Below are 22796 nucleotides of genomic sequence, written 5' to 3'. Positions count from 1 at the left end.
ATCTTTTCCAGGTATTCAGAAAGAATAAAAAAACTTTGCTTTAATTCTATCGATGACTATGTAAAAAAGATTTGCCCTTGTTTTTCTTCTGCATTTCTCGGATCATCAAAGAATGAAATAGTATCTTCTGACCCTCTCCCTCTAGTGTTTGAGGATGTCTGCACGGGAAGTCTACTACCTTATCACCCAGTCCCCATTTTTTGTTACCATAGAATTATCTGGAATTTGGGATGCCTAATTTTCTTATGCAATGCGTAGTTTTTAATAATTATTTTTTACAGGGGCACCTGGGTGGCTCAGTCGGTTAAGCGTCTGACTTCGGCTCAGGTCATGATCTCATGGTTCATGGGTTCGAGCTCCGCGTCGGGCTCTGTGCTGACAGCTAGCTTGGAGCCTGCTTCTGATTCTGTGTCTCCTTCTCTCTCTGACCCTCCCCTACTCATGCTGCCTCTCTCTCTCTCAGAAATAAATGAAACATTAAAAAAAATAATTATTTTTTACATTACTATGTTTAGCTGATTTTATTTATTTTAGTTTTTTGAGAGAGTGCACAAGACGGGGAGAGGGACAAAGTGAGAGGCAGAGAGAATCTTAAGCAGACTCTTTGCTGTCAGCACAGAGCCCGACGCGGGGCCTCATCTTGAGAACTGTGAGACCATGACCTGAGCCAAAATCAAGAGTCAGACGCTTAACTGACTGAGCCACCCAGGTTCCCCAAGTATGTTCAACTGATTTTAATGCTTACTCCTTGTCCTCATGTATCAGGACTATCCCATTTCTGAACTTTTCATTTTACTTGGCCTTGTAGTATGCATGGTTTGAAACCTTACATAATTGACAACAGGCTGTGTGAATAGGTGGGTGAGAAATTCTGGCACAACAAACTTTGTTTCTCGAAGCTTTGTAATTGATGCTTCTTTTCCTCCTCAAGCTAAGTCTTGCGTACAATGAGAAGTCTAATGCCAACCTGGTTTTAGTTTTCTTATATGTAACCTGTATATCCTGAAGGGAAGGCATTTGTTTGCTTTTTGATTAAGAATGTTCTAGAATAAATGAATCATTAATTTCTACACCTGACACTAATAGTATAAAGTATGTTCACTAACTGGCATCTAAATAAAAACTTGGAAAAAAAAAAGGTTCTAGAATGTTTCTAGCTGTAGACTTCTCTCCATTACTTTTGCCAGGATAGAGTTCACTCCCTTTAGTTTGAATGCTTCATAAATGTGTTCCTATCATATGGAGTTATTGCTTCCTGTTTCCATTTTTGTTCTTTCATTCTTGGGATAAACACAATGATTCTCAAGTTGTCCCCTGTTCTGAGTCTTCCATTTGTATTATCCTCTCTCTCTTTACCATCATTTTGTGCTTTTCCCTGCATTCTGAAAAGAGCTCCTCAGGATTCTGCCACAGCACTCATCTGATTTTCTACAGTGCCACCTCTGCTCTTTACTGGTCCATGATGATTTTAATCATGTTCCTGCAACTTAAATTTGTTTGCAGGCATTTCTTACTTGTCCACCTCCCTTCATCTTGTCTGCCTCCTGGTATATCCTGATGTCATTTAAAAAAGAAAAGAAAAGAAAGTCTCATCCTTTTTACGTTTCGACCTTTTTGCTCGAAGGGCTTCCTGTTTTCTGGAGATGCTGTATTCTTGCATTCTATGGAAGTTTATTTATTTCTGAGAGAGAGACAGCATGAGCAGGGGAGGGTCAGAGAGAGAGGGAGACACAGAATCTGAAACAGGCTCCAGGCTCTGAGCTGGCTGTCAGCACAGAGCCCGACGCGGGGCTCGAACCCATGAACCATGAGATCATGACCTGAGTTGAGGTCGGACACTAGCCAACTGAGCTCCCAGGCGCCCCAACATTCTATGGAAGTTTATACAGAGTTTTTGCAAACGATGTTTTTGTAGTCCTTGCCCCCTCAGCAATTCATTTTTAAACATGTTCTCCATGATACTCCCTTTCCTTTATTCTTCTCTATATATTTTAAATGGGTTATGTATTTTGTGTATGTTTTCCTTCTTTATTCATTTGCAAAATGAGTAAAGCTATATCCAGAGGGATATATGAGGAAAGCTATATCCAGACTTGGTGTTTGCCAAAGGACACTATGTTTAGATTTCCCATTGGCTCTGTCCACTGTCTACTTGGATACTGGTGAGTTCTCTTCCCTCAAAACTAGCCTGGCACTCAGGGTGCTTGGGTGGCTCAGCTGGTTGACCGTCCAACTTCGGCTCAGGTCATAATCTCACGGTTCAAGTGTTTGAGCCCCGCACTAGGCTTGCTGCTGTCAGCACAGAGTCCATTTTGGATCTTCAGTCCTCCTCTCTCTGTTCCCCGCCCCCCCCACACTCATACTCTCTCACAAAAATAAATAAAACATTAGAAAAAAAAAAAAAACTAGCCTGGCACTCAAACGGATGTGCTGGACCTAGGTGAGGTCACATCCCTGTCACGGTGCAGGACAATCTCATGCACGCTGAGCCAATGGCGTCCGTTTGATAGACATTCAAGTTCTTCATGCCTCCACATGCATCCATGCACATGTGCTTCCCACACGGGGCTCATGACCCTCAGGACATAATCCAACAAGATCAGTTCTTTCCTATGGCCAATCTTTTTTCTTTTGGAAGTTACGCTGTGTGGGATGACAAGAGAGAACAGGATTTTGGCTCCCTGAAATCAAAGGGCTGCCTGGCAGGTTTGTTTTTGGCTGAAGACCCTGTTCCCTTGAGCAAAGAGGAAGACGTCGAGAATCTTCCTGCTTTCCTTCAGAAGCATGGGGCTTTGCTTTGTGTCATCCATCAAGGATGGCCAGACCCATGAGGCTAACAGGAGAAAGTTCTCTAAGACTGAAATGGTTTGTAGGTCTCAGCTGTGGGTTTCTGTCTTTTTCTAGGTCTTTCTAACATTTCAGAGGGCCACAAGAGAAGCAGCATTTTAGCTGGGTGCCTTAATTCAATGTAGAAATGTGCTCTTTCCTTAAGCAGATGTTGGAATTCCACTGTTCCTAGAAAGCCTGGCAAATGGGAAGAGGAGGAAATTCCTCTTGGCTTCTCTCGGTTTGAGTCTAAGCTGTCGACCATCATTTCTTCCGGCAAACACTCTACTACTGCTTCCACACGGCCACCTTGTCACTCTGTGGGTGGCTGTTCAATGTGCTGACACACTGGGGTCTGTCCTTTACAGGCCAAGGCTAGGTCTGTTGAACTCAATTCTATATCATCTCGTTGGCCCTTTCACCCCCAGCTTTAATGTTACTGCTCAGCCCACCCTCACTTTCCTGGGCAGTCTCTAGGGTAGCACGCCATCTGTCTGGAAATCAATGGGGTTGGCTGGTCTAGGAAATCTCTAAGATTCCATCTACTTCGAACATAAGCTGCCTGCAAATTCACGTTTAGAGCATGTTTTTATGCCTTTGTTTTCAAGGTATCACCTATGTCCCAAGTTCTATGTTCCTAGTCTGGATCCTGGTTAGGTTGTATAAGGTCCTTCATCCTAGGAAGTAACTCCTAAATTCAGAGGCTCACAGGATGTGTTGGAGAAGATGATGGCCGTGGCTGCCCTCCCACCCAGAACGCAGGTACAAAATTCTGCATGTTACTTTTGGAGGTCTCCCTGACCCCCTGCAGCTGACGTGGGGGTCACATGCCACAGATCAGCCACAGATCAGAAGCTAAGAATTTGCTGTAAAGTAAACACTCTACCACCTGGAGTTACTTCATGCAGATCACCTGAAAGACGGGCGGATCAGGTTTTGGGGAAGATGCTTCTGCAAAGAATTAAGATAAAAAGACTCACTAAAATGGGGAGCCACAGTGAAGTGATCCCTCTCTCTTGGGGGCAAAGAGATGAGGGAAATGAGTCTTCTTTGGGAATGAACGAACTCCAGGCTCCATCATTACTGGATCGCAGCAGAGCTTGGCCAAATCGGATCCGGGAGACGGAGGGTTCCCAGACATGGAAGACCAGCCTGTGTCCAGCAGGACTGAATTCAAGTAAGAGCAGGGGCATCAAGGCGGACCCCAGAGTGTCTGTGAAACTGGCCCAGGGAGAAGCTTCTGGGTGTTTAACTTCAAGGACTTTTGGTCCCAGAAGCACAGCTGCCTCTACCTCGAGATCAATGTGAAATCTTAGACTGATGCCCTTAAACATTTATGTAATTCCATGTTCACTTGGCAGAGTTCTGAGTCCCCTGAGATCTGTTTACAGGGAAGGAAGGCATTACCCTACCCCCAGTGGATTTCTGCTATTTGTGGTCTATGGGACAGTGTTATACAGGGAAATCAATAAAATGGGTTTATTATGATTTGCCTTCTTGGGTATCTTGACTAGACTATAGACGCTGCTCTGATCAAGCAAGCAGACACATGGATGGCTTTATTTCTCCCTATAAATTAATAAGCTGGCGTCTGAGAGGACTACATTGGATTTGTTCTCTGGGCGCCCAGCTGCCTCTGGATGGTAACAAGAGCAAATCTTGGGGCTTTAAAAGCGGAAGGCCAGAGTTATTAGCTGCTATTACCTGCCTTGAGATGCTACCACATTTCCACATGACCATCTGTTTTATGTAATGGGCTGCTCTGGCTTTAATAACTTACCCCCCAAACCATCCCAAACACAGAGACACTTTTTTTTGTTTTAGTTTGAAGCAAATCTAACCTACTACAAGACCAGCACTTGAAATACCCAGAGCCATAGCTCTCCAATGTGACTGTGTCTGAGAATCACCTCGGAGAACTCACTGATGACAGAGATTTGCAGGGTCCACTGTCGGGAGTACTGGGTTCAGGAGGTCTGAGGTTTGGGGGAGCCATCTGCATACTCGACGGCATCATGCTTTGAGAAATGTGGCACGGAGATGTGGTTACGGGCTCACTGGACTGACTTTACTCAGTCATAGAACACGCGGCCCACCGAGACCGCCCTCTGCCCGGCCATTCCTACACTCAGCCCCAACACTGCTCCCTTTCCTGGGGCTTCTCTGATCTGCAGGTTGTGGACAGGCAGGTTCTGAACCAACACTCACACAAACGATCCATCAATTTCCATGAGAAACATTTTGGTCATGTTCTCAAGGAAACTCCTAGGACACAGAACAGGGATATTCTTCCGGGACTCAAGTTCTAGCTCCACCTCATGACCAGGCAGATTCCTGAAACCCCCTAAGCCTCCATTTCTTCATGTGTAGGCTGGAGAGAAGAAGAGTCTCACTCAATAGGAACTATAGTCCTAAATGAGATTATGTAAGTAAAACCATGGGCATGGTGCTTGGCACAAAATATGTAGCAACTTCTAACTACTGTTATCATCAGGGTGCCTGGGTGGCTCAGTTGGTTAAGTGTCCAACTTCGGCTCAGGTCACAATCTTGTGGTTTGTGAGTTCGAGCCCCACGTTTGTGCTGACAGCAGAGAGTCCACTTCAGATTCTCTGTCCCTCCCCCTGCCACCCCTCCCCAGCTCATTCTCTGTCTCTGTCTTTCTCTCAAAATAAACAAGCTTATTAAAAAAAAAAAAAACCTACTCTTATCAGTGTCATCCAGGAACAAACCAGCCATCCTATGGACACTGAGATTTACTAAGTGCCAGGCACCCTTATAAGTGTGGGGCTTCTGCAGAGTAAACAAGTAAAACAGTGAACACAGGGTTCTGGGTGCATGAGAGCAACATTGCAGTGGGGAGAGGACTTTCCATCTCCAGAGGTAGCACATAAAGCTGGGATAGATTTCTCTTTCTCTGGATCCCTGTTGGTACCAAACCAGATAGATGCGCACCCCCAGGGCCCCCAGGAGCAGGGATCAGGAGGTGGCCTCGGGAAAGCCTCTCCTGGGCTCACAGCTGGCGTGCAAGCTCCAGGGCACAAGACATTCTGGTTCTGGGTCTCACGGACAGAGCTTCTGTCTAACATACTAACCTTTAGACACCCATCAACCTGGGAGACTCTGGGCATCCTGCCCCCCACCCCCTCCCCGGGCATCAAAGTGCTCCAAAAACGAAAAGCTATGACGACGACGACGTGATGACAAATGTAGTTAGTTAGCTAAGAGGAGAAAGGGAGGGGCAGGGGAAAGTGTCATTACTCAGTTCTCTCCTGACACAGGAGAAAATTGCTCCTTTTGTATTTCTGGCTGCATAATTATCATCTCCTCCTGCCCCGCCCTGGCTGATACGCTGTTTTTCTCAGAGGAGTGAGAGGGTACCAGAGACGACACCAGGGATGGAGAGGGTGTGAACTAGTACCGGGCTCGGCTGACCAGTCTCCACGAAGTCGTCTCTTTCTATCAAGCCGGGTTAAGCTTGAGTAACTGGGGAGGGGAGCGGAAGGTACCTCCTGCCTCTCCCCCCTCCGCCCCCTCAGTCTGATTACTTCCCCTTCATCCGTGCTTAAAATAGACGGAGCTGAACTGAAAATAACCGAGGAGATTAAATTAAATTAAATCGGGCCTGGCTCCAAGGCAGCTGCTAATAAAATCATAAGCATTCACATCAGTGTGTGGCAGACAAAGACGAACATGGTTACTGGTTCTTTATTTCTACCCCCTGAAGGAGCTGAAGCTTCGAGAGACAAAGCTGAACAAAATCAGCCTTCAGTGCCCCTCATACGAGGGACTAGGCGCAGACGCCTTCACGGCTGGTGAGGAGCAGGCATTTGTTCTTTCGAGAAGCCGGAGGGAGCCCCGTCTCCTGATGGCCCCTGCCAGGAACGTGCTGGCTGCGTGGGGATGTCAGCCTACCCATAGGGGCCGTGCTTCCTCCATTCGTGGCCGAGACAGGGACAAAGTGTCCAACCCCAGGCCTCTTCTCGACCCCGCAGGACCAAAGACTTTCCCATTCGTTCTTGGTCACCCAAAAAGGGGTCCGAGCTGATTCTGAGGGATGCACTTACCGGGAGCTATGGGGGGTTAGTGTAAACCAGAGACTATAATTAGCCTTCCTCTCTAGAAAGACCACTGTCTTTGAAGACAGGGCTAAAATAACAACAAGCTGCACCCCCAGCTTCTCCGTTACACTGCTGCCATCTTTAATCTGAAAATGCCAAGCTGCAGATAAACATGAATTAAACCTATGATGTCAGGGCTCTGGGGTTTTTACCTGGAAAAGCCTCTTATCACTTCGACTGCGGTTTAAAAAAAATCTAGAAGTTCTCATTACCTTAGGGATCTCTCTGACTAGCCCCTTAAGAGAGGTGACTGCCCCAAGGTGATCACGTGCATCCAACTGAGCACGAGGCTGAATTAATTCTGAAAAGATTGGGGGCTGAGGATCCGGGGGTAAGACTTTTAATAACGAAGCTGCTTGCAGAACCACAGAGCCATGGTGCTAAAGTAGTCACTGAATCAGAAAAGCGGCCAAGTGGAGAGAGGAAACCGGAAACCCGCCAGTGCTGTAGGGCCTATCCCCGGGGTGAAGATCCTATTCCTCAGGAGGCCTCAGGAGGTGGGCATCCGAGATCTAAGTGTTGTAGGGGGAAGAGAATGGCACAGGGACCCGCTGTTCCGAGCATAATCACCACCGTTTACAAACCAAGCAGGCGACAACGTCAATTCCCCCACCGTGGGTGAGACTAATGGTGACATGAATAAAAGGTACCTTGCTTTGTCTTCCCCTTGCTGAATGGAAGCCAGGTCACCTGATTTTCTTTCCGGAGAGAGGCTAAGAATCCAAGAGGCACTGTTAGCGAGCTGCCAACGAGGCTGTTCTCATGGCCAGAAAGGCTCACGGAAGCAAAGCTCTGGGGGTGAGAGGCGGCGAGTCCCCATGACCAAGTAAGCCTCACAGCCTGTGGACAAGCTGCTGCCCATGGGGACAGTCATTTTGGGCCACACAGTTCGCAACGCAGGGTGGAGGGCTTTGTCTGGTTCCCAGGCCCTAATCACATGTCTCCACAGTCCTGCCACTCGTTTTGCCTTCTAACTGTGGCCCCCCTTCAGAGAAGGCCACTTCCTGGGGGCACCGCCATCACTAAGCCTCTTCTACATCAACACCATTTACGCCTGGAACCTGGTGTGCTGTTTGACAGCTTCTAACTGAGAGGGGTGATTAATGTGCCGGGTGGCTGGACTGGACAAATAGAGCCAAACCCATTTTTCCTTTATCCCTGGCTGTTGCTGGCAACTGGCCAGGGCAGGAATATGTTTTGTTCAAAAGGGACTGATGAGTCATACCCAACGTTTGTACAGAAGCCTGGACACAGCCGCTGCTCTTGAGTGACTTCACAGACATGCAACGTGGTTGAAGGAGAAAGGCACCAAATTGAGAGGCAGGAGCCCGGCTCCGACTTTCGGCACGGCCCCGGCTGCCAGTTCACGGTGGTACTGTGGGTACTTATCATCTTGTCTGCTTAGCACCACCTCCTGTTACTGCGGAAAGCCCTGTCCCCACCTTGCCTGCCCTCTTCTAAGATCCTGTGCATCAGCATCGTCAAGGGGCCCAGACTGGCTCATGACCACAGTGAGCTGATGAATCCCTTCCCTGGGCTCTGGATCACGAAGCAGTTAGAGGCAAAACTGGAGAACCATCCAGGGCCATGCCTTCTGCAGTGTGGGGACAGCCCAACTTGCTACGAAAGGATGAATGACAGCAGTCTGTATATGGACGAGGGGGTACAGAAAGCCGGCTCCTGCCTCTCGTTGCTTCCAGGGTCCCACGGCCTTCCCACCGGAGCAGACTGCTTTTGATAATTTCTTCTACGTGAGTGGGCTGAAGCCTGGTTTTGTCCCTTACATGTCCAGACACCGTACATCTAGCAGTCATGTTCCCTCTCTGAGTCGTGTGTGTGTGTTTCCACATTTAGACCAAAGAGGTTGGGCCACATCAGTGGTTCTCAAACTGTTCCACAGTCTCCTTATGGGTGGAGGAGGAGGAGGGACGAGGGTGCTCCATCCTCTCCCCTTTAACCAGAGGAGCTGTGTTTAATGGGAATCTCTCTCCAAATAAGACGGCACTGAAAGGGACCTGCTGTTCAAACTTGTCTGAGAGTCACTACACCCAATGCTTCTCCAGCCTCATCCAATTAGAGACTTGCTGGAGCCCCTTGGCTCTGCCAGCTCCTCAAGAGGGGCCATGCTGACTGGCCCCAGCAATTAGCTCTTTCTCTCTGAAGTGAGGCTCCCAGCAGTAAAATGTGAGAGCCACAGGGAACCTCAGAGTGCATACAGTTTAAGTGCCTTCGTACACATCTGCGGATGAGGAAGGGGAAACCTAGGGTGGTAAAGATGAGGATGAGGTGCCCAGTAGGTTAGAGTCTTTAGGGTTAATGTTCTTAGCTTAATACGCAAACGTTCTATTCACGGAGCTCTTTCAATTTTTAAGGTGCAGATTCCAGTGTGTTCCTAGGTCATGCTTGGTAGGCACGGTGAAGGAAGAGCAAACAAAAGCTGGGGTTAGGTTTTCCCGGGTGTGGCTAGAATCCTTCTGTGGTTATAGCGATCATTGTGAACAAGTCCCTACAGAGTTAAGCTGTCAATAAATGACACAGCGGATTCACTGAACTGTATTAGCTTAAATGCGGCTGGAACACAACTCTTCACAGAGAAACAATCCCTAATGCCTACTGAACATTAGTGAGCGGCAGAGCTGGGAGTCAATCCCAATCGATCTGACCATAAAACCAATTGCGCAGTTTCTTCTAAATCCAGTTTCTCCTAAATCACTTTTATTATCTTATAGACTCCCTGTATTCTTTCTTCATGTGGTGCCAGTCGTTTAATGTGTGCTGAGATTTTTTTTTTTTTCAAAAATATAATGGCATCCTTCAGAAGCTCAAAGTTTTAAGGATGACAGAGTCCCTGTTCTCTTGGGGGGGGGGGCAGGGATAGGGGGACTCAAATAGGCTTCAGGGTCATCCAGAGTAGTTGGGAATTAGTACCACCCAGGAGGCTGCACGGTGCTGGTTACAACGTGGGACGCAGGCACTTTCCTTTCCGGTCTTCTGGGCAGATGTTTACCCACGAGAGTTCTGTGGGTACTCACCCAGGCAGCCCATAAAAGGAGGGTGGCAATACACAGAGAAACACATCCTGCTCACCCTCCGTTCCAGCGGTGGTTGGCTACAGGCGGAGTGTCTTAAAGGGAAAGAGATGTCAGCGTGGTATTTTCCAGAACAAGAGTCCTCCTCCCTCAACATCCCCACTGGGTGTTCGACAAAATAGGCATTTCTTTTGATTACATCCCTTGCCTCCAGTGGGTCTAGGCTGGGGAAGGGACACTTTCTTCAACGTAACTTTCCCCAAAGTCAGCACCCCCACCTTGAACACTTGTACAGGCAGTGTGCCTCGCATCTGTTCTTGCTTCGTTATTCTAGGAAAAAATGCTTGACTTCATTTTAAAAGGGACCCTGACTGTCTTTAATTAACCACAAAACTTGCATTAATTACCAAGGAAAATGGGTGGTAAAGTACCACCACTGTTCTCGCCAGGAAAGAAAAGTCCCCGTGGGGGACATTCGGTGCAGTTTCTGCAGGTGGCTGTTCCCTACCTTATTCAAAGGGGGATATTTCAGAAGAGCCCCGGGAGCTAACTTGACTCCTATTTTCTCAGGAAATCTGCACTCCTTCCAAGTGGAAATGCCTAGAAGTGGAGACGAACATGGTCTGATGTTTCTGTGCACCATTTCAGTGCTAATAACCAGAGCATGTGTACACATATTAACCTCAGGTTCCTCTCAAAACATCTGGAAAAGAAGGTCTGTGGGATATCAGAACAGCTTAGTGCTGGAAGGGACCAAAAGATGGCCTCTGCCTCTCCTAGCTTTTTAGTGGACCACTCTTATCCAGGGAAAATCTCTGCCTTTATTTTGAGACACTTCCATTGTGAACCAAATGACTCCCGGACACTGAATGTTCAAATTTTCCAGCCTTTTGGTGGGGGCGTGGGGAAACCAAAGAGGCATTTATCTGCTATTTGTTTTCTCTTCCATCCCCATCCCCTTCACATCTTCTCTCCCCATCAAAGAGTTAAAAAAGTTTAAAAAGACATCATTTGCAAGCTTCTGAGAGATTCCTCACTTGGCTAATGCATTTACTTTCTAGAAGAAGATCAAGTTCTTTGCAATAATTTCATGGCAATTAATCTTGTGCTTAAATGATAATCCTATAATTAGAAGCAATTAAAATCCTGCACAAGAATGACCCACTCAGTCAATGTCAATGTCCCTGTATGCTAATGGCAGAATCTTGAAAAAGGCCCCAAAAATGTTCCTTTTTTTTTTTTTTCCTCCCCTTCCAAATATGCAGGCATTCAAAAGCCATCTTTAAGAGCACTCCTTCCTGGCAGGAACTAAGTCAAAGTGGACGGATGACTGAGGTCCCTGTAATGAATCCGGGGGCGTACCGCCATCATCCCAAGTGGGAGGAACAGAAGCCATGGCACTTTGAGCTCAGACACCAGGGTGTTTTAGGACAAAGGCACACATTGCATTAAGGAAACGACACTGGATTTTGCCCTTTGCCCCAGTCTTGCCGCCCCCCGCAGACATCCAGTGAGTAGGCAGCCGGCATGGAAGCTTGGTCTGAATTGGTGCACAGAGAACCACGCAGGAATCACAACACACAGCGGGGCAGGGAGCTAGTCAGCACACATCCGACACCGAGCATCTGGATAGGCCAGGATGGGGTAACCACAGTCAGGGTGTGAATAATGACATGCCTCTTTTGAGAGGATGAACCTCTTTCTTGGCTGCTTTCTTGGCTGTTAAGTGTTTCTCTAAAGGATCCTGGAAGTCACATAGCTTCCTGGATTAAGTAAAACAGAATCATTTAAAAATTTCTTTTTCAAGTTTATTTATTTTGAGAGGGGGAGAGGGGCAGAGAGGGAGAGACAGAGAATCCCAAACAGGCTCCATGCTGCCAGCACAGAGCCCAATGTGGGGCTTGAACTCACAAAACCACAAGATAATGACCTGAGCCAAAACCAAGAGTCATACACTTAACCAAATGAGCCACTCAGGCACCCTGAAAAGAGGATCATTTTTACTTGACCAGACATAGGGCCCAAATGGGAAGAGTTGCTTGGGTTTGGGATATAAGAGCACAGTATAAAACCGAGTGAATTTTTTATTCTGTGTCTACTGGATACTTCCATCAACATCATCTGCTCAACAGTCACATTAGGCACAGTTCAAGGCACTCGGCTGGATATAAGAGGTAAGAAGACCTCGCTGGCCTTGAAGGGCTAACGGTCTGGTAGAGAGAGATTGACATGCAAATAAATGTAAGTGAAATCGCATTATAAATGTTATAAAGGGCATGGGGGGGGGAGTAGTCAATTTTTCGCAAGGTAGAAAATGTGAGGAGGGGCTTCCTAAGGTATCTGGGGCTGAGTGTTAAAATGATGTTCCTGAGAGAGTGGAGGACATGGCATACACAAAGGGAGGAGGTGGGAAAGAGCCTGCTCGCTGCGAAAACAGCACACAGCTTTCGTGACAATCGGAACACAGAGTGTCAAGGGGTGGGGGTTGGGGGAGAACATAAGGGAGAAGTCTGGGGAGGCAGGCAAGGTACTGGCTGCTGAAGGGCTGACACAGACATATGACGTGTGATGTTGAGGAATACCCAACCAAGGAAGGAGACAGAGTAGATAAATCCCCGGAAAACATGCCAGGCATTGCCCAGAAGCATAAGCAGTTGAACGGGGCAACGTGCAAGTGCTCTTCTGGGTAAGTGCACTGCTGCGTGTTTTTAGCTTAGATGCAGTTCCGATTTTCTTTTGTAAAGGATGTGCCTGGATGTTAAGCACCGGCAAGCTCAAGGCAGGAGGCTGCTCGAGATGAGTTCTTCCAAGACTCTGGGAATGCAAGAGCAGGGACAGCTTTACTACAATGGGAAAGCAGAGCCAGCAGAGAAAAAGCCAGCGATGGCAGGTGGAGAAAGGACATGGGCAGGTCACATGTCTGGCCGACTCACACACCATCAGAGTTTTGTTTCTTGAGGGGGGATTTGTTTCTATCCTTCTCTGCCCATTTTAATTCTTTTCTTTTTTTTTTTTTGGTTTTTTTGTTTTTCCAGCCAGATTCCCTGCTGCCATTTTTATTTCCAGCCATTATCTAAGCCCTGGGAGATGGAGGCTGGGGGGAAATGATGACGGATCCTTGCTCACAATGGTGCCAATGGCACTGTAGTAATTACGGGGGCCGCAGGACCGTCCCAGAGAAGTCTCACCTGTTAGGGGCAGGATGGAAACGTGAAGTTGCAAACACTTTAGCAACAGTGTGTGGGCCACGTGTGTGCTGAAGGGGCAGGGTTGTGAGCTGGCACGCCATCTCTCAGCAGAGCCAGGGGGCGGCTGCGTGAGAACATGGCAGGCTCGCGCCTGGGCCCTGGGGTGGAGTTTCCTCCACTGAGCAGCCGTGTGACCTTGGGAAGTCCCCGGGGGGCTCTTCTCTTCCAGACTGCCTCCCTGGTTATGGTAATGATAGCACTTTTCTCAAAGGGTTATGGTGAATTCATATACGGAAAGGCTTCCAATGAAGACCTGGTATATGGAAGGTACTCAATCAAAGTTGCTTTCTCTTCTCCAGGACCTAGGTACTCAAGAAATACCAGTAGCTTCTCTGGTGTGCTCCAAGGTCCCCTTTTCCACATCTGCTACTTGTGTTCTGACTGGCCGGCTGTCCACTCGCATCCCCTTGGGAGCTCTGATGTTGGCTCACCTGGGGGCTTCCTTCCAGCTGAGAGCGAGCTCTACAGACAGCAACAAAAAGTTCCACCTTCACTGCCCAGTGGTCTGGGAGTTTGGTTTAAACAATCTCAAACCAACAGCGAGGTCCAAAGAACAGCATGACAAACACCACTCATCTAGATTCACTATTTATCAACATTTTGCCACACATGCCTTCTGTGTGTGTGAATGTACCTACGTGTATTTTCAGCCTTTTGTTTTTACTGGACCATTGGTAGGTAAGTTGCAGACCTCAAGAAAAGTCACCCCGAGAGTACTTCAACAACGTCCTCCATAATCGCATCACCTTGATCATCCAGAAATTTCATGCTGATACAAAAGCATTATCTAAAATACTGTCCAGATTCACACTCCCCCCCAACTGTCACCCCAAGTCCTATTTACAGCTATTTGTTTTAGATCCAGGACCCAATCAAGCATTACAGATTACACTTGGTTGACATGTTTCTGGGTTTCTTTACTCAAGAACCATCCCCTTGACTGTTTTTGTTTCTCCAGACTCGGGCAGTTTCAAAAAGTCCCGATCGGTTAACAAGCAGAATGCCCTAATATCTGGATTCCTCTGCTTCCCACTCCCTCATGATTAGATTCAGGTTATCAGATTTTGGGAAGGATACTTGAGAGGCCATACTGTGTATCTTCTATTACATCACCTTAGGAGGTATGCCCTTTGAGTCTGCCGGGCGACGGGGCGGGGGTGGGGGGGTGGGGAAGGGGAGGTGGAGTTTGATCATCTGGTTAAGGAGGCATATATCACATGGAGAACAGAACTACACTGGAAAACATGAAATCCGAGTGACAGCATTTTGACTATCTACCCTTAGTGGGCTATCATTTAAGGATTTCTAAGAAATGCAGTAATATCTTGTGTTTTTTAAATCTTTCTTCTGAAGTTTATTTATTCTGAGAGAGAGGAAGAGTGAGAATGCATGAGAAGGGAAGGGGCAAAGAGAGGGAGAGAAAGAGAGAATCCCAAGCCAGTGCAGAGCCCGATTCAGGGCTCAAACTCATGAACCGTGAGATCATGTCCTAAGCCAAAACCAAGAGTTGGATGCTTAACAGACTGAGCCACTGAGATGCCCCAAGAAATGCAATAAAATCCTGAACTTTATGGAACTGTATTGTTCTTAGAGTTACCAGTAACTCTATGAATTCTGAAACTCTGCTGCATGTCATGTGGGGAAGAGCAAAGAAATGAACGTATTAATGTTACCAGGAACTAGGGATCTACAGAGGGAGGAGGCAGAGGGAGAAAGGACTGGGGAAAGGTAAGGAAGAACCCTGTACGATCACAACCAGAAGCACTAGGGTGGAGGCATTAAAAAAAAAAAAAAAAAAAAAAGATTCCTATGTCTGTCTACTGCAAGAGGTGAGAAGCAGTAACACGCCAGGAGCAATGAGCACCCCAGCGCCCAGACCTTGGATTCTTATTTCCCAGCTAAAAAAAAAAAATACCCAGGGTTACTCAGAAACATTTAAGTACAATGTGAGCTCTTCTGTTCCAGAAAGAAAGGAAGTGCTAAAACAAAACAATACAAAACAAAACAAATGCCTGATGGGTCATGTCAAAAGGACACAGAGCCAGTTTGAAGGGGGCTCTCACTGGCCATATTTTGAATAATTTGAACAGAAAAAATTGACAGTAGAAAAAACCCGTGAGCCCAAACTGCCACTTAAAAAATGTAGGGTGAGGTAAAGGGAAAGCTTTGCTTTCAGACAAATGCCGGCAAAGGAGTATAGAAGGAGCTGCAGAATTAAGAGTCACCACTGGCAACCATCGATGTGATAATTGGTTATGGCCCAGCCATGGAAGCTGAAAACAGTGGGGGGAAGATTGCTGGTCTCCAAACAGGACGCCCAGACTCGTTAATCATAAACAGGAAAAGGAATCTTTGTCGTGGAGGAGTCGGAGGAAGACACCTGAATTAGGTGATCAAATGGAGCAGCCCCAATAACGGACAGTCTAGATGCACTCGAGGGGACGCAGCTTCTTGCTGACCTCTCTCTGTCCCAAATCACAGACCAGCTATCATGCTCCTGAGCTGGATCCAAATCCCACAGCCAAGATTTTATTTCATAGAAATCACCTCCGAGTAAAACCTTTTCCTTTAAGCAAGCAGCTCGGGCCAACTCCTCCCCTCTAGCAGCCTCACACGGACTATTTTGTTCCACAAGCCCGTCCACCATTGGGAAAGCACCCTTACAAAGCTTTTAGGAACCAGTGGGCCACCTGCTCCGCCCCCTTTCTCAGCACTGACAAAGCAAGTCCAGGGTCACAGTGAACCTGAGGGCGAGGTCTGGAATTCAGGCTTGGAGACTGACTGATGCTCTGTCCTTGTTCAACACCTAGCCACTTGCAACCTAAAATCCCCCTGTTTCAAAATGATATATTTAACCCAGAGCCCATACTACATGACCCCTAAGAACTGCACACTCTGTAAACCGTGATGACTGTAGCCCCGATACCTTGAGAATGGACAGAAGTTTCCCTCCAGCTCTCCCCACCTGACACTCAAAATCAGCCAAATCCGGGACTGTGTCGAACCTCCTGAACACACCAGGCCCTTCCACAGCTCTGCATCTTTACCTGAGATGTCTTCCTAGCCTCGCTGTCACTTGCTATGTGAAGCGGTCTGCAGCTTTCCCAGGGCAGGTGAGGTGTCGCGCACCCGAGCTCTCACCGCACCTAAAGCACCTGGCACACCGCCCGTTCTTTTTTTTTTTTTTTTTACTGTCTTAATTCCACCCGCCTCCCCCCACACCCAGCCCCCCAGATCACACATTCCACAATAAGAGCCGTGTCTTAGTTATCTTCCTTAGAGCCTTGAAAGAGCCTGACACACGCTCAATAGATGTATAACCAACGGATGAATCAAAGAATCAAAGATTATGACACAAAACTGAATCTCCTTGCCTTGACTCTGTAGCCTGTATGCTAACAAGATGGAAGAATACACGGAGGGAATATTGTTTAATAACAATACTTGGGGCCCCTGGGTGGCTTGGTCAGTTCAGCATCCAACTTCAGCTCAGGTCATGATTTCACGGCTCATGAATTCAAGCCCCACATCGGGCTCTGTGCTGACAGCTCAGAGCCTGGAGCCTGCTTTGGATTCTGTGTCTCCCTCTCTCTCTGCTGCACCTCCCCTACTCATGGTCTCTGTCTCTCAAAAAAATGAATAAATGTTAAAAAAATTAAAAACAACAACCACCACCCAATACCACGACCACAAGCCTCAAGAGCTGGTGAGGCACCAGCACGGAATTGCACAAGCCCCAGAAGGCAGGCAGAGAAGGATGTGACCTGTCTGCTGCTGGGAGCCCCAGATCCTGCCCCAGGCCCTCCCCTCCCCCACAGAACTTCGATCCCCATGCCAAATTAACCACCCAGAGTATTTGAGAAAATGAGACTCTTGTGCAGAATGATCTATTGGTGGGAGATCTAGTTCTTGGAGCAGCTATAAAGCACATGATCTTTTTTCCATTTACTTACAACATTAAATTGAAAATTTGTTCTCACGAGGGAATTTTTTTTACCACTCCTCTGAAACCCAAGTAAAAAAAGCACACAGGAATGTAGAAAACCTATTAAAATCGCATATTGAAAGAAATAAAAATGACACAGTTCAGATAATATCAGCGCCACTGCCCAAAGGCAAAAAATAAAAATATACCACTAAAGCGGAGCCCTTTCCCACAAACACCACGTCGATCTAGAAAGGAAACTCCTCTCTGATTTCGAAAGGCTGATTTCTGCCCCAAAGCAGGAGTCTGTTGGGAGTTTCTATTTTAGTTTGGGAATTATTTCCAATTTGAGTGATTCTGCACAGGTAAAAAGGGAGATAGATGAGCTAATCTAACAATTAACGCAGCTGTTCAGGGTTTAAAAGCGTTTTCCAAGATAGCACTCTCATTTGGACATAAGCTCTACTCGTGATGGTTCCTCTGGGTACCTGCGTTCTCAGTGAAGCCAGGCTGACTCTGCCATTCTATTGAGCCCTTTACTGGACCTCTCTCCCTCCGCTCCCAAGTGTCTGCGATGCTCTCCGTCTCCCCGATGGTGTACCATTTAGCACCACATACTCAAGCATTTAATTTTATATGCACTGGGACTGTCTATGAATTCCCTTTAAAGTTAGTTTCTTTCTCCCCTGGCTTCAAGTCTCACACGTGGCCCTTCTGTGCCTTCACAGAACCTGTGGACAGACTGCTGAATATGGGCCTTGCTATTTATTCAAAAGGAGCCCCTTTAATATGAGAGAAATGGGAGGGTGACAGCCTCTGGGCTGAAAGGGGGTGGGAGTCAGACGTGGACTCAAGCGCTAATGCCGTCACTTTCCACCCTGTAATAACTTCTTCCCTTCTCTCAGCTCATATGTGTATTGCAAAATCGAGGATAACAATAGCAGTTTGTGGTGCCATTTGAGGGGTCAATGAAGCAAGGAATAGAAAGCACTCAGCACAAAGAAAGTCTTATCAGCAGTAAGTATATAGTAAGTACTCAATAAATGGTAGTTACAGATATTTAAAACATGCGTCAAGACAAACTTGTGCCCTAAACCCCTAGGTTAGGAGGTCCAGCAGGTAATGCGGGGCGGGGTGCATCTTCAGCAGGTTCCGCCCCAAAGGGGCTTCGCGCTATAGCTCTTGGACTTTTTTCCTACTGGAATAAGTCCGATGTCTTCTCTTTGGCTCTTCTTTAAAGCAATTTCTAGTGACTAACTATAGCTACACAGGCACCTACTTTTTAAAATAAATTTATTGGGTGCTATATTAAAATGCGTCTACTTTGATACTTAAACCATGGTCATAGGGGCACCTGGATGGCTCAGCTGGTTAAGCGTCAGACTTCAGTTCAGGTCATGATCTCGCGGTTCGTGGGTTCGAGCCCCGCGTTGGGCTCTGTGCTGACAGCTAGCTCAGAGCCTGGAGCCTGTCTTCAGATTCTGTGTCTCCCTCTCTCTCTGACCCTCCCCTGCTCATGCTGTCTCTATCTCTCTCTCAAAAAGAAATAAAACATTTAAAAAAACCCAAAAAAGACATGGTCATAAAAGAACGTTAAGATGGCAGAAGGGGGGACTGGGTGAAGGGAACCGTGTATTGCTTCTGAAATTTTTATTTTCTTTGCATTTAGACGGTAAGCTCTCCTTGTTATGGTTTATTATTTGTATTTGTGTTCTCATTACATCAAGTTTAGCTCTGATTCTGAAAATCTCAACTTACTCCAAATTAAAAGTTTTAGACAAATGATTGCCTATTACTTGGTTCCTTGAGTTTGCCTTTCAGACTTGGGATTGGGTTTCCTTGACACAAATGACGACCATATTTTACAAATAGACTTGCTATGAATTAAATTATGTGTCCCCCTAGAATTCATAATTTGAATCCCTAAACCCTAAGGTGATGGGAACCCGTAACTCCCTGAATATAGGGCCCTGGGGAAATAATGAAGTCATGACAGCAGGAGCCTCATGAGGGGATCAGTGCTCTTATAAGAAGACACAGCGAAGAGCTTACTTCTTCTCTCTGTCCACCCCCAAGTGAAGACACAGCCAGACAACCACCTACAAACCAAAATAAGCGTCCTCACCAGGAACCTTGATCTTGGACTTCCCGGTTTTCAGAGCTGTGCTAAAGAAATATTTGTTATTTAAGCCACCCAGTCTGTAGTATTTATTACAGCAGCCAGAACTAAGATGAGGCTCCAATTCTTATTGACACTATCCTTGAAATCTCTCTACTTCTGGCAATGAAACATTTAACTACTAAATTTACCACCTACTTGACTTGGTGCAAGTCACTTAATTTCTTTGTATCTTCATCTTTAAAATAGATAATAAAGTAAACTTCCACACAGGTTTGTAGAAGTTAACTATGGCAAGTGCTTAGAAAATGGCCCTTTTGGCACTGGGTGGCTCAGCTGGTTCAGCGTCGGACTCCTGATTTCAGCTCAGGTCATGATCCCAGGGTCATAGGATTGAGCCCCGCATTGGGCTCTGTGCTGAGTGTGGAGCCTCCCTCCCTCCCTCTCTCTCTCTCTCTCTCTCTTTCTCATCCTCTGCCCCTCTCTCCTACTTTCTCTCTCTCTCAAATAAAAAAAAGAAAGTGCCCCCTCTGTGGGCACCACTCGTGTTGGCTGCTGCTGCTATTATAATTAAGCCATTGCTGGAATCATACTCCTAGAGCAGCGCTAGATCCACACAAAACATTTTGCACTAATTCTCAAGAGACTTGACTTAGACTGTTGCCCTAAGCTACGCTCATCGGCTTTCCTGCGTGAAATGTCTAACTCAATGAAGGGTGTTGTCTCCTAAGATGATCTTACAGCTGTGAATCAAGGTCAACTCTAGGCAACGGTGGGGCAGTGAGCGTGGCAGCCCTAGGATAACACGCCTCGTTGTCCTCACAGGATGGGACCTGACCTTGCCCTTCTGTGTACCAGGTGTCACCCTGGCCAGGGCACCTGTGCCCCTTGGTGCAGTTTCACACGTGCTCTCACGGCTCGGCGTGGGCTGTGGAAGTCCCAGGCAGCACCATACGGCTGCTGCTTCTCGGCCGGGAGAAGGCACGGGGCAGGTGCAGAACGCAGTGCGCTCTGCTGCATTCGGAAACCAGATGAATGAGAGCTGAACGCTTAACAGCCCTGCCCAGGCGCTCTGGCCTCCCGGTGGGCTGTGCCCCTCACAACTCGGCTCTGACTGTTCACCTGCAACGTTCATTACACTGCCAACAGCAGCGGCTTTACAAAGCGAAGGAAAAACACTGCAATGTTTGGCCAACAGGAATTCTACCTCACGCTTCTGAATCCCTTACCACGGACTGCTTTACCATCATTTTCTCCTAAACTGCACGCTCCCCGCCCCCCAGCACATGACTTTGATGAGGCAAGAGCCTTGGTAGAAAAGAGAGCAAGTGTAAGGCTGAGGCGGTACAGATATTCTCGTGGCCCCAAGGAGACTCGCTTCCTCTCGGCAGACAGCACTGGCGCCCACAAGGCCAGAGGGGCGCCGGCTGCCAGCCTCGAGGGTAGCGTGGACCCCGCCAGCAGCGCCAGTGGGATCAAAGGGACATGGAGGGGAGAGCCACGGCCCCATAGGCAAGGGTGCAAAAGCAATGGTCTGAGAAAATGGAGGAATGTCCCTAAATCCAAAGAGTCAAAAGAGACTGTGTGTCTATGACAAGGATTTTGTTCATAATTCAGTCTTGACCGTGAGCTCTGTTTGGTTTGTTTCACAAGTGTGTTGGCCCTTTCTCAGCAGCACGTCAATATCCTTTGATTTCTCTCTAAATTCTTACCTGAGGGGGCAGCACTGGGTAGAGAGTTGGATTATTTTTCAAAGGAAAAAAATGTGAGGATGTTTTCAGCAGTTGAGTTTCTCTGGAACTCTCCCCCCCCACCCCTTCTTCTACCTTCCGTCATTTACAAGTAAATAACAATACAGTCTTTCCATTTGTTTGATAGTTTAAAATTCCTAAATACAAATAGAAACATAATACCCTTGCTATTCAAATGAAATCAAACACCTTGGGAAAGAAAAGAGAGGGTGTGGTGGGTGGCACAGGAGGGAACCCCCAGGACAAAGGAACAAGGCTGCCATTGACCCATGGGCCATAAGCCCACACAGAGCGGATCCCGGCACAGATCTGTCAAGTGTCCGAGGACACGTGGTGCGTCCTGGGCCCAACAAGTCTCTAGAACGACCTGATTCAAGGTGCGGAGATACCAGAGTGGATCTGGTGGGAAGACCAAAGGAAAAGCCATGCTTAGGCAGAGCCCACACAGACACAGCCCCGGGAGGGAATGTTCTGGGCCGTGGGTGGGGAATCCTGGTCCCGTGTCTGCACTGTTTACAGGAGGCACACTTGGTGCGATAATGAGAAGCACGGGGTCGGAGGCTAGATGGCGCTGTTCAGCCCAGGCTCCTCACTAGCTCTGTGACATTCCCAAGGTCTCGTCTCTCTATGCCTCGGTTTCCCCTTCTGGAAAACGAGGCTACTAAGCGGGTGCTTGCAGGGGCTACATCAGTGATCTACGGTGAAGCCTTAGCGCCTGACACAGAGGAAACGTAGCTCGGTAACATGATGGCGGTTTCCTGTTGGTGTCCTCGGGAGGGTGGGCTGATCGGGTCACCGCAGCCTGACACCATCACAGGTCAGATGCTCCTACAGCTCCCCCGACCCTGGTGCACTCCCACCAACATCATTCTGTTTAATTGGCCTCCCTGTCCCCCTGTCACTGGGGAACAGTACATGGGCCGTGCTGTCAGAGCACCTCAGTCTCCACAGCAGTTCTGACTCGGAGGCCTTTGAGCAGCTGGGGAGTGGGCGCACGGCACGGTCTCTGGGGGGATGTGTTCACGGGGAATCGGTGGCCTTGAGGCTGACGGGCTCTCAGGCAGTGACAAGCCCTCTTGACCTTGACCCCAATGCCCTCGGAGAGGCTGCATGCCTCACACCTGCACAAGCATGCCTTACCAGTGACATGGAGCTTTTCATCGGTGACCTCGGCCTTCAGGTAGATCCGGCCCCTCTTCTCTGTGTGGTCCATCCCGCAGAGGCTGGGGACGTTGATCACACACTGCTTGTGCACGTTCATATCACAGGCTGTGAATCAAGAAAGCAAAGGGTAAGGCTGGGCATATGGGCTCAAACCATCGCCGCCTCAGTGTTTTGCTGGACGAACATAAGTGAAAATGAGCTATCCTCTAACTTGATACTTTGCTATGTTTTTGGTGACACCAAGAACTGTTAGCAGATGTCCCTTACCACACAGGCTTCGTGTGAGTGACAATATCCTTAAAATACCCATGCCATATTTGTCCAGTCTTAACTGAAGCAAAATACCCCTGTCTGCTCATCTGTGCATGCTTCAGATATCTACCCCTACACAGAATTTGCGCAGGTAAGCGCGTACCAAGCATAGGCTAATTAGTATTTCATGTGCGCAGAGGCAAATTATAGGCACATTTAAATTGTTTTTTTAATGTTCTATTTGTATGAGAGACAGTGTGAGCAGGGGAGGGTCAGAGAGAGAGGGAGACACAGAATCCAAAGACAGGCTCCAGGCTCTGAGCAGACTGCCAGCACAGAGACCGACGCGGGCCTCGAACCCAT

The 22796-nt window shown here is 47.7% G+C and overlaps 1 protein-coding gene across 1 annotated transcript in view; it reads right to left on the bottom strand.

The window, feature by feature from the left end:
• Positions 1 to 22796, bottom strand: part of PRKCA (protein kinase C alpha) — a 401970-nt gene that overhangs the window by 104323 nt on the left and 274851 nt on the right. The window contains exon 5 of the mRNA XM_039235921.1: positions 22158 to 22286. Within this exon, the coding sequence (XP_039091852.1) occupies positions 22158 to 22286 (129 nt within the window). The remainder of the gene's footprint in view (positions 1 to 22157; positions 22287 to 22796) is intronic.

Source organism: Hyaena hyaena, unplaced genomic scaffold, assembly GCF_003009895.1.
Source record: "Hyaena hyaena isolate Hyena2069 unplaced genomic scaffold, ASM300989v1 scaffold_104, whole genome shotgun sequence".
NCBI classification, from domain to species: domain Eukaryota; kingdom Metazoa; phylum Chordata; class Mammalia; order Carnivora; family Hyaenidae; genus Hyaena; species Hyaena hyaena.
Note: the sequence above shows the minus strand (reverse complement) of the source record. Positions and strands in the feature narration are given on the sequence as shown.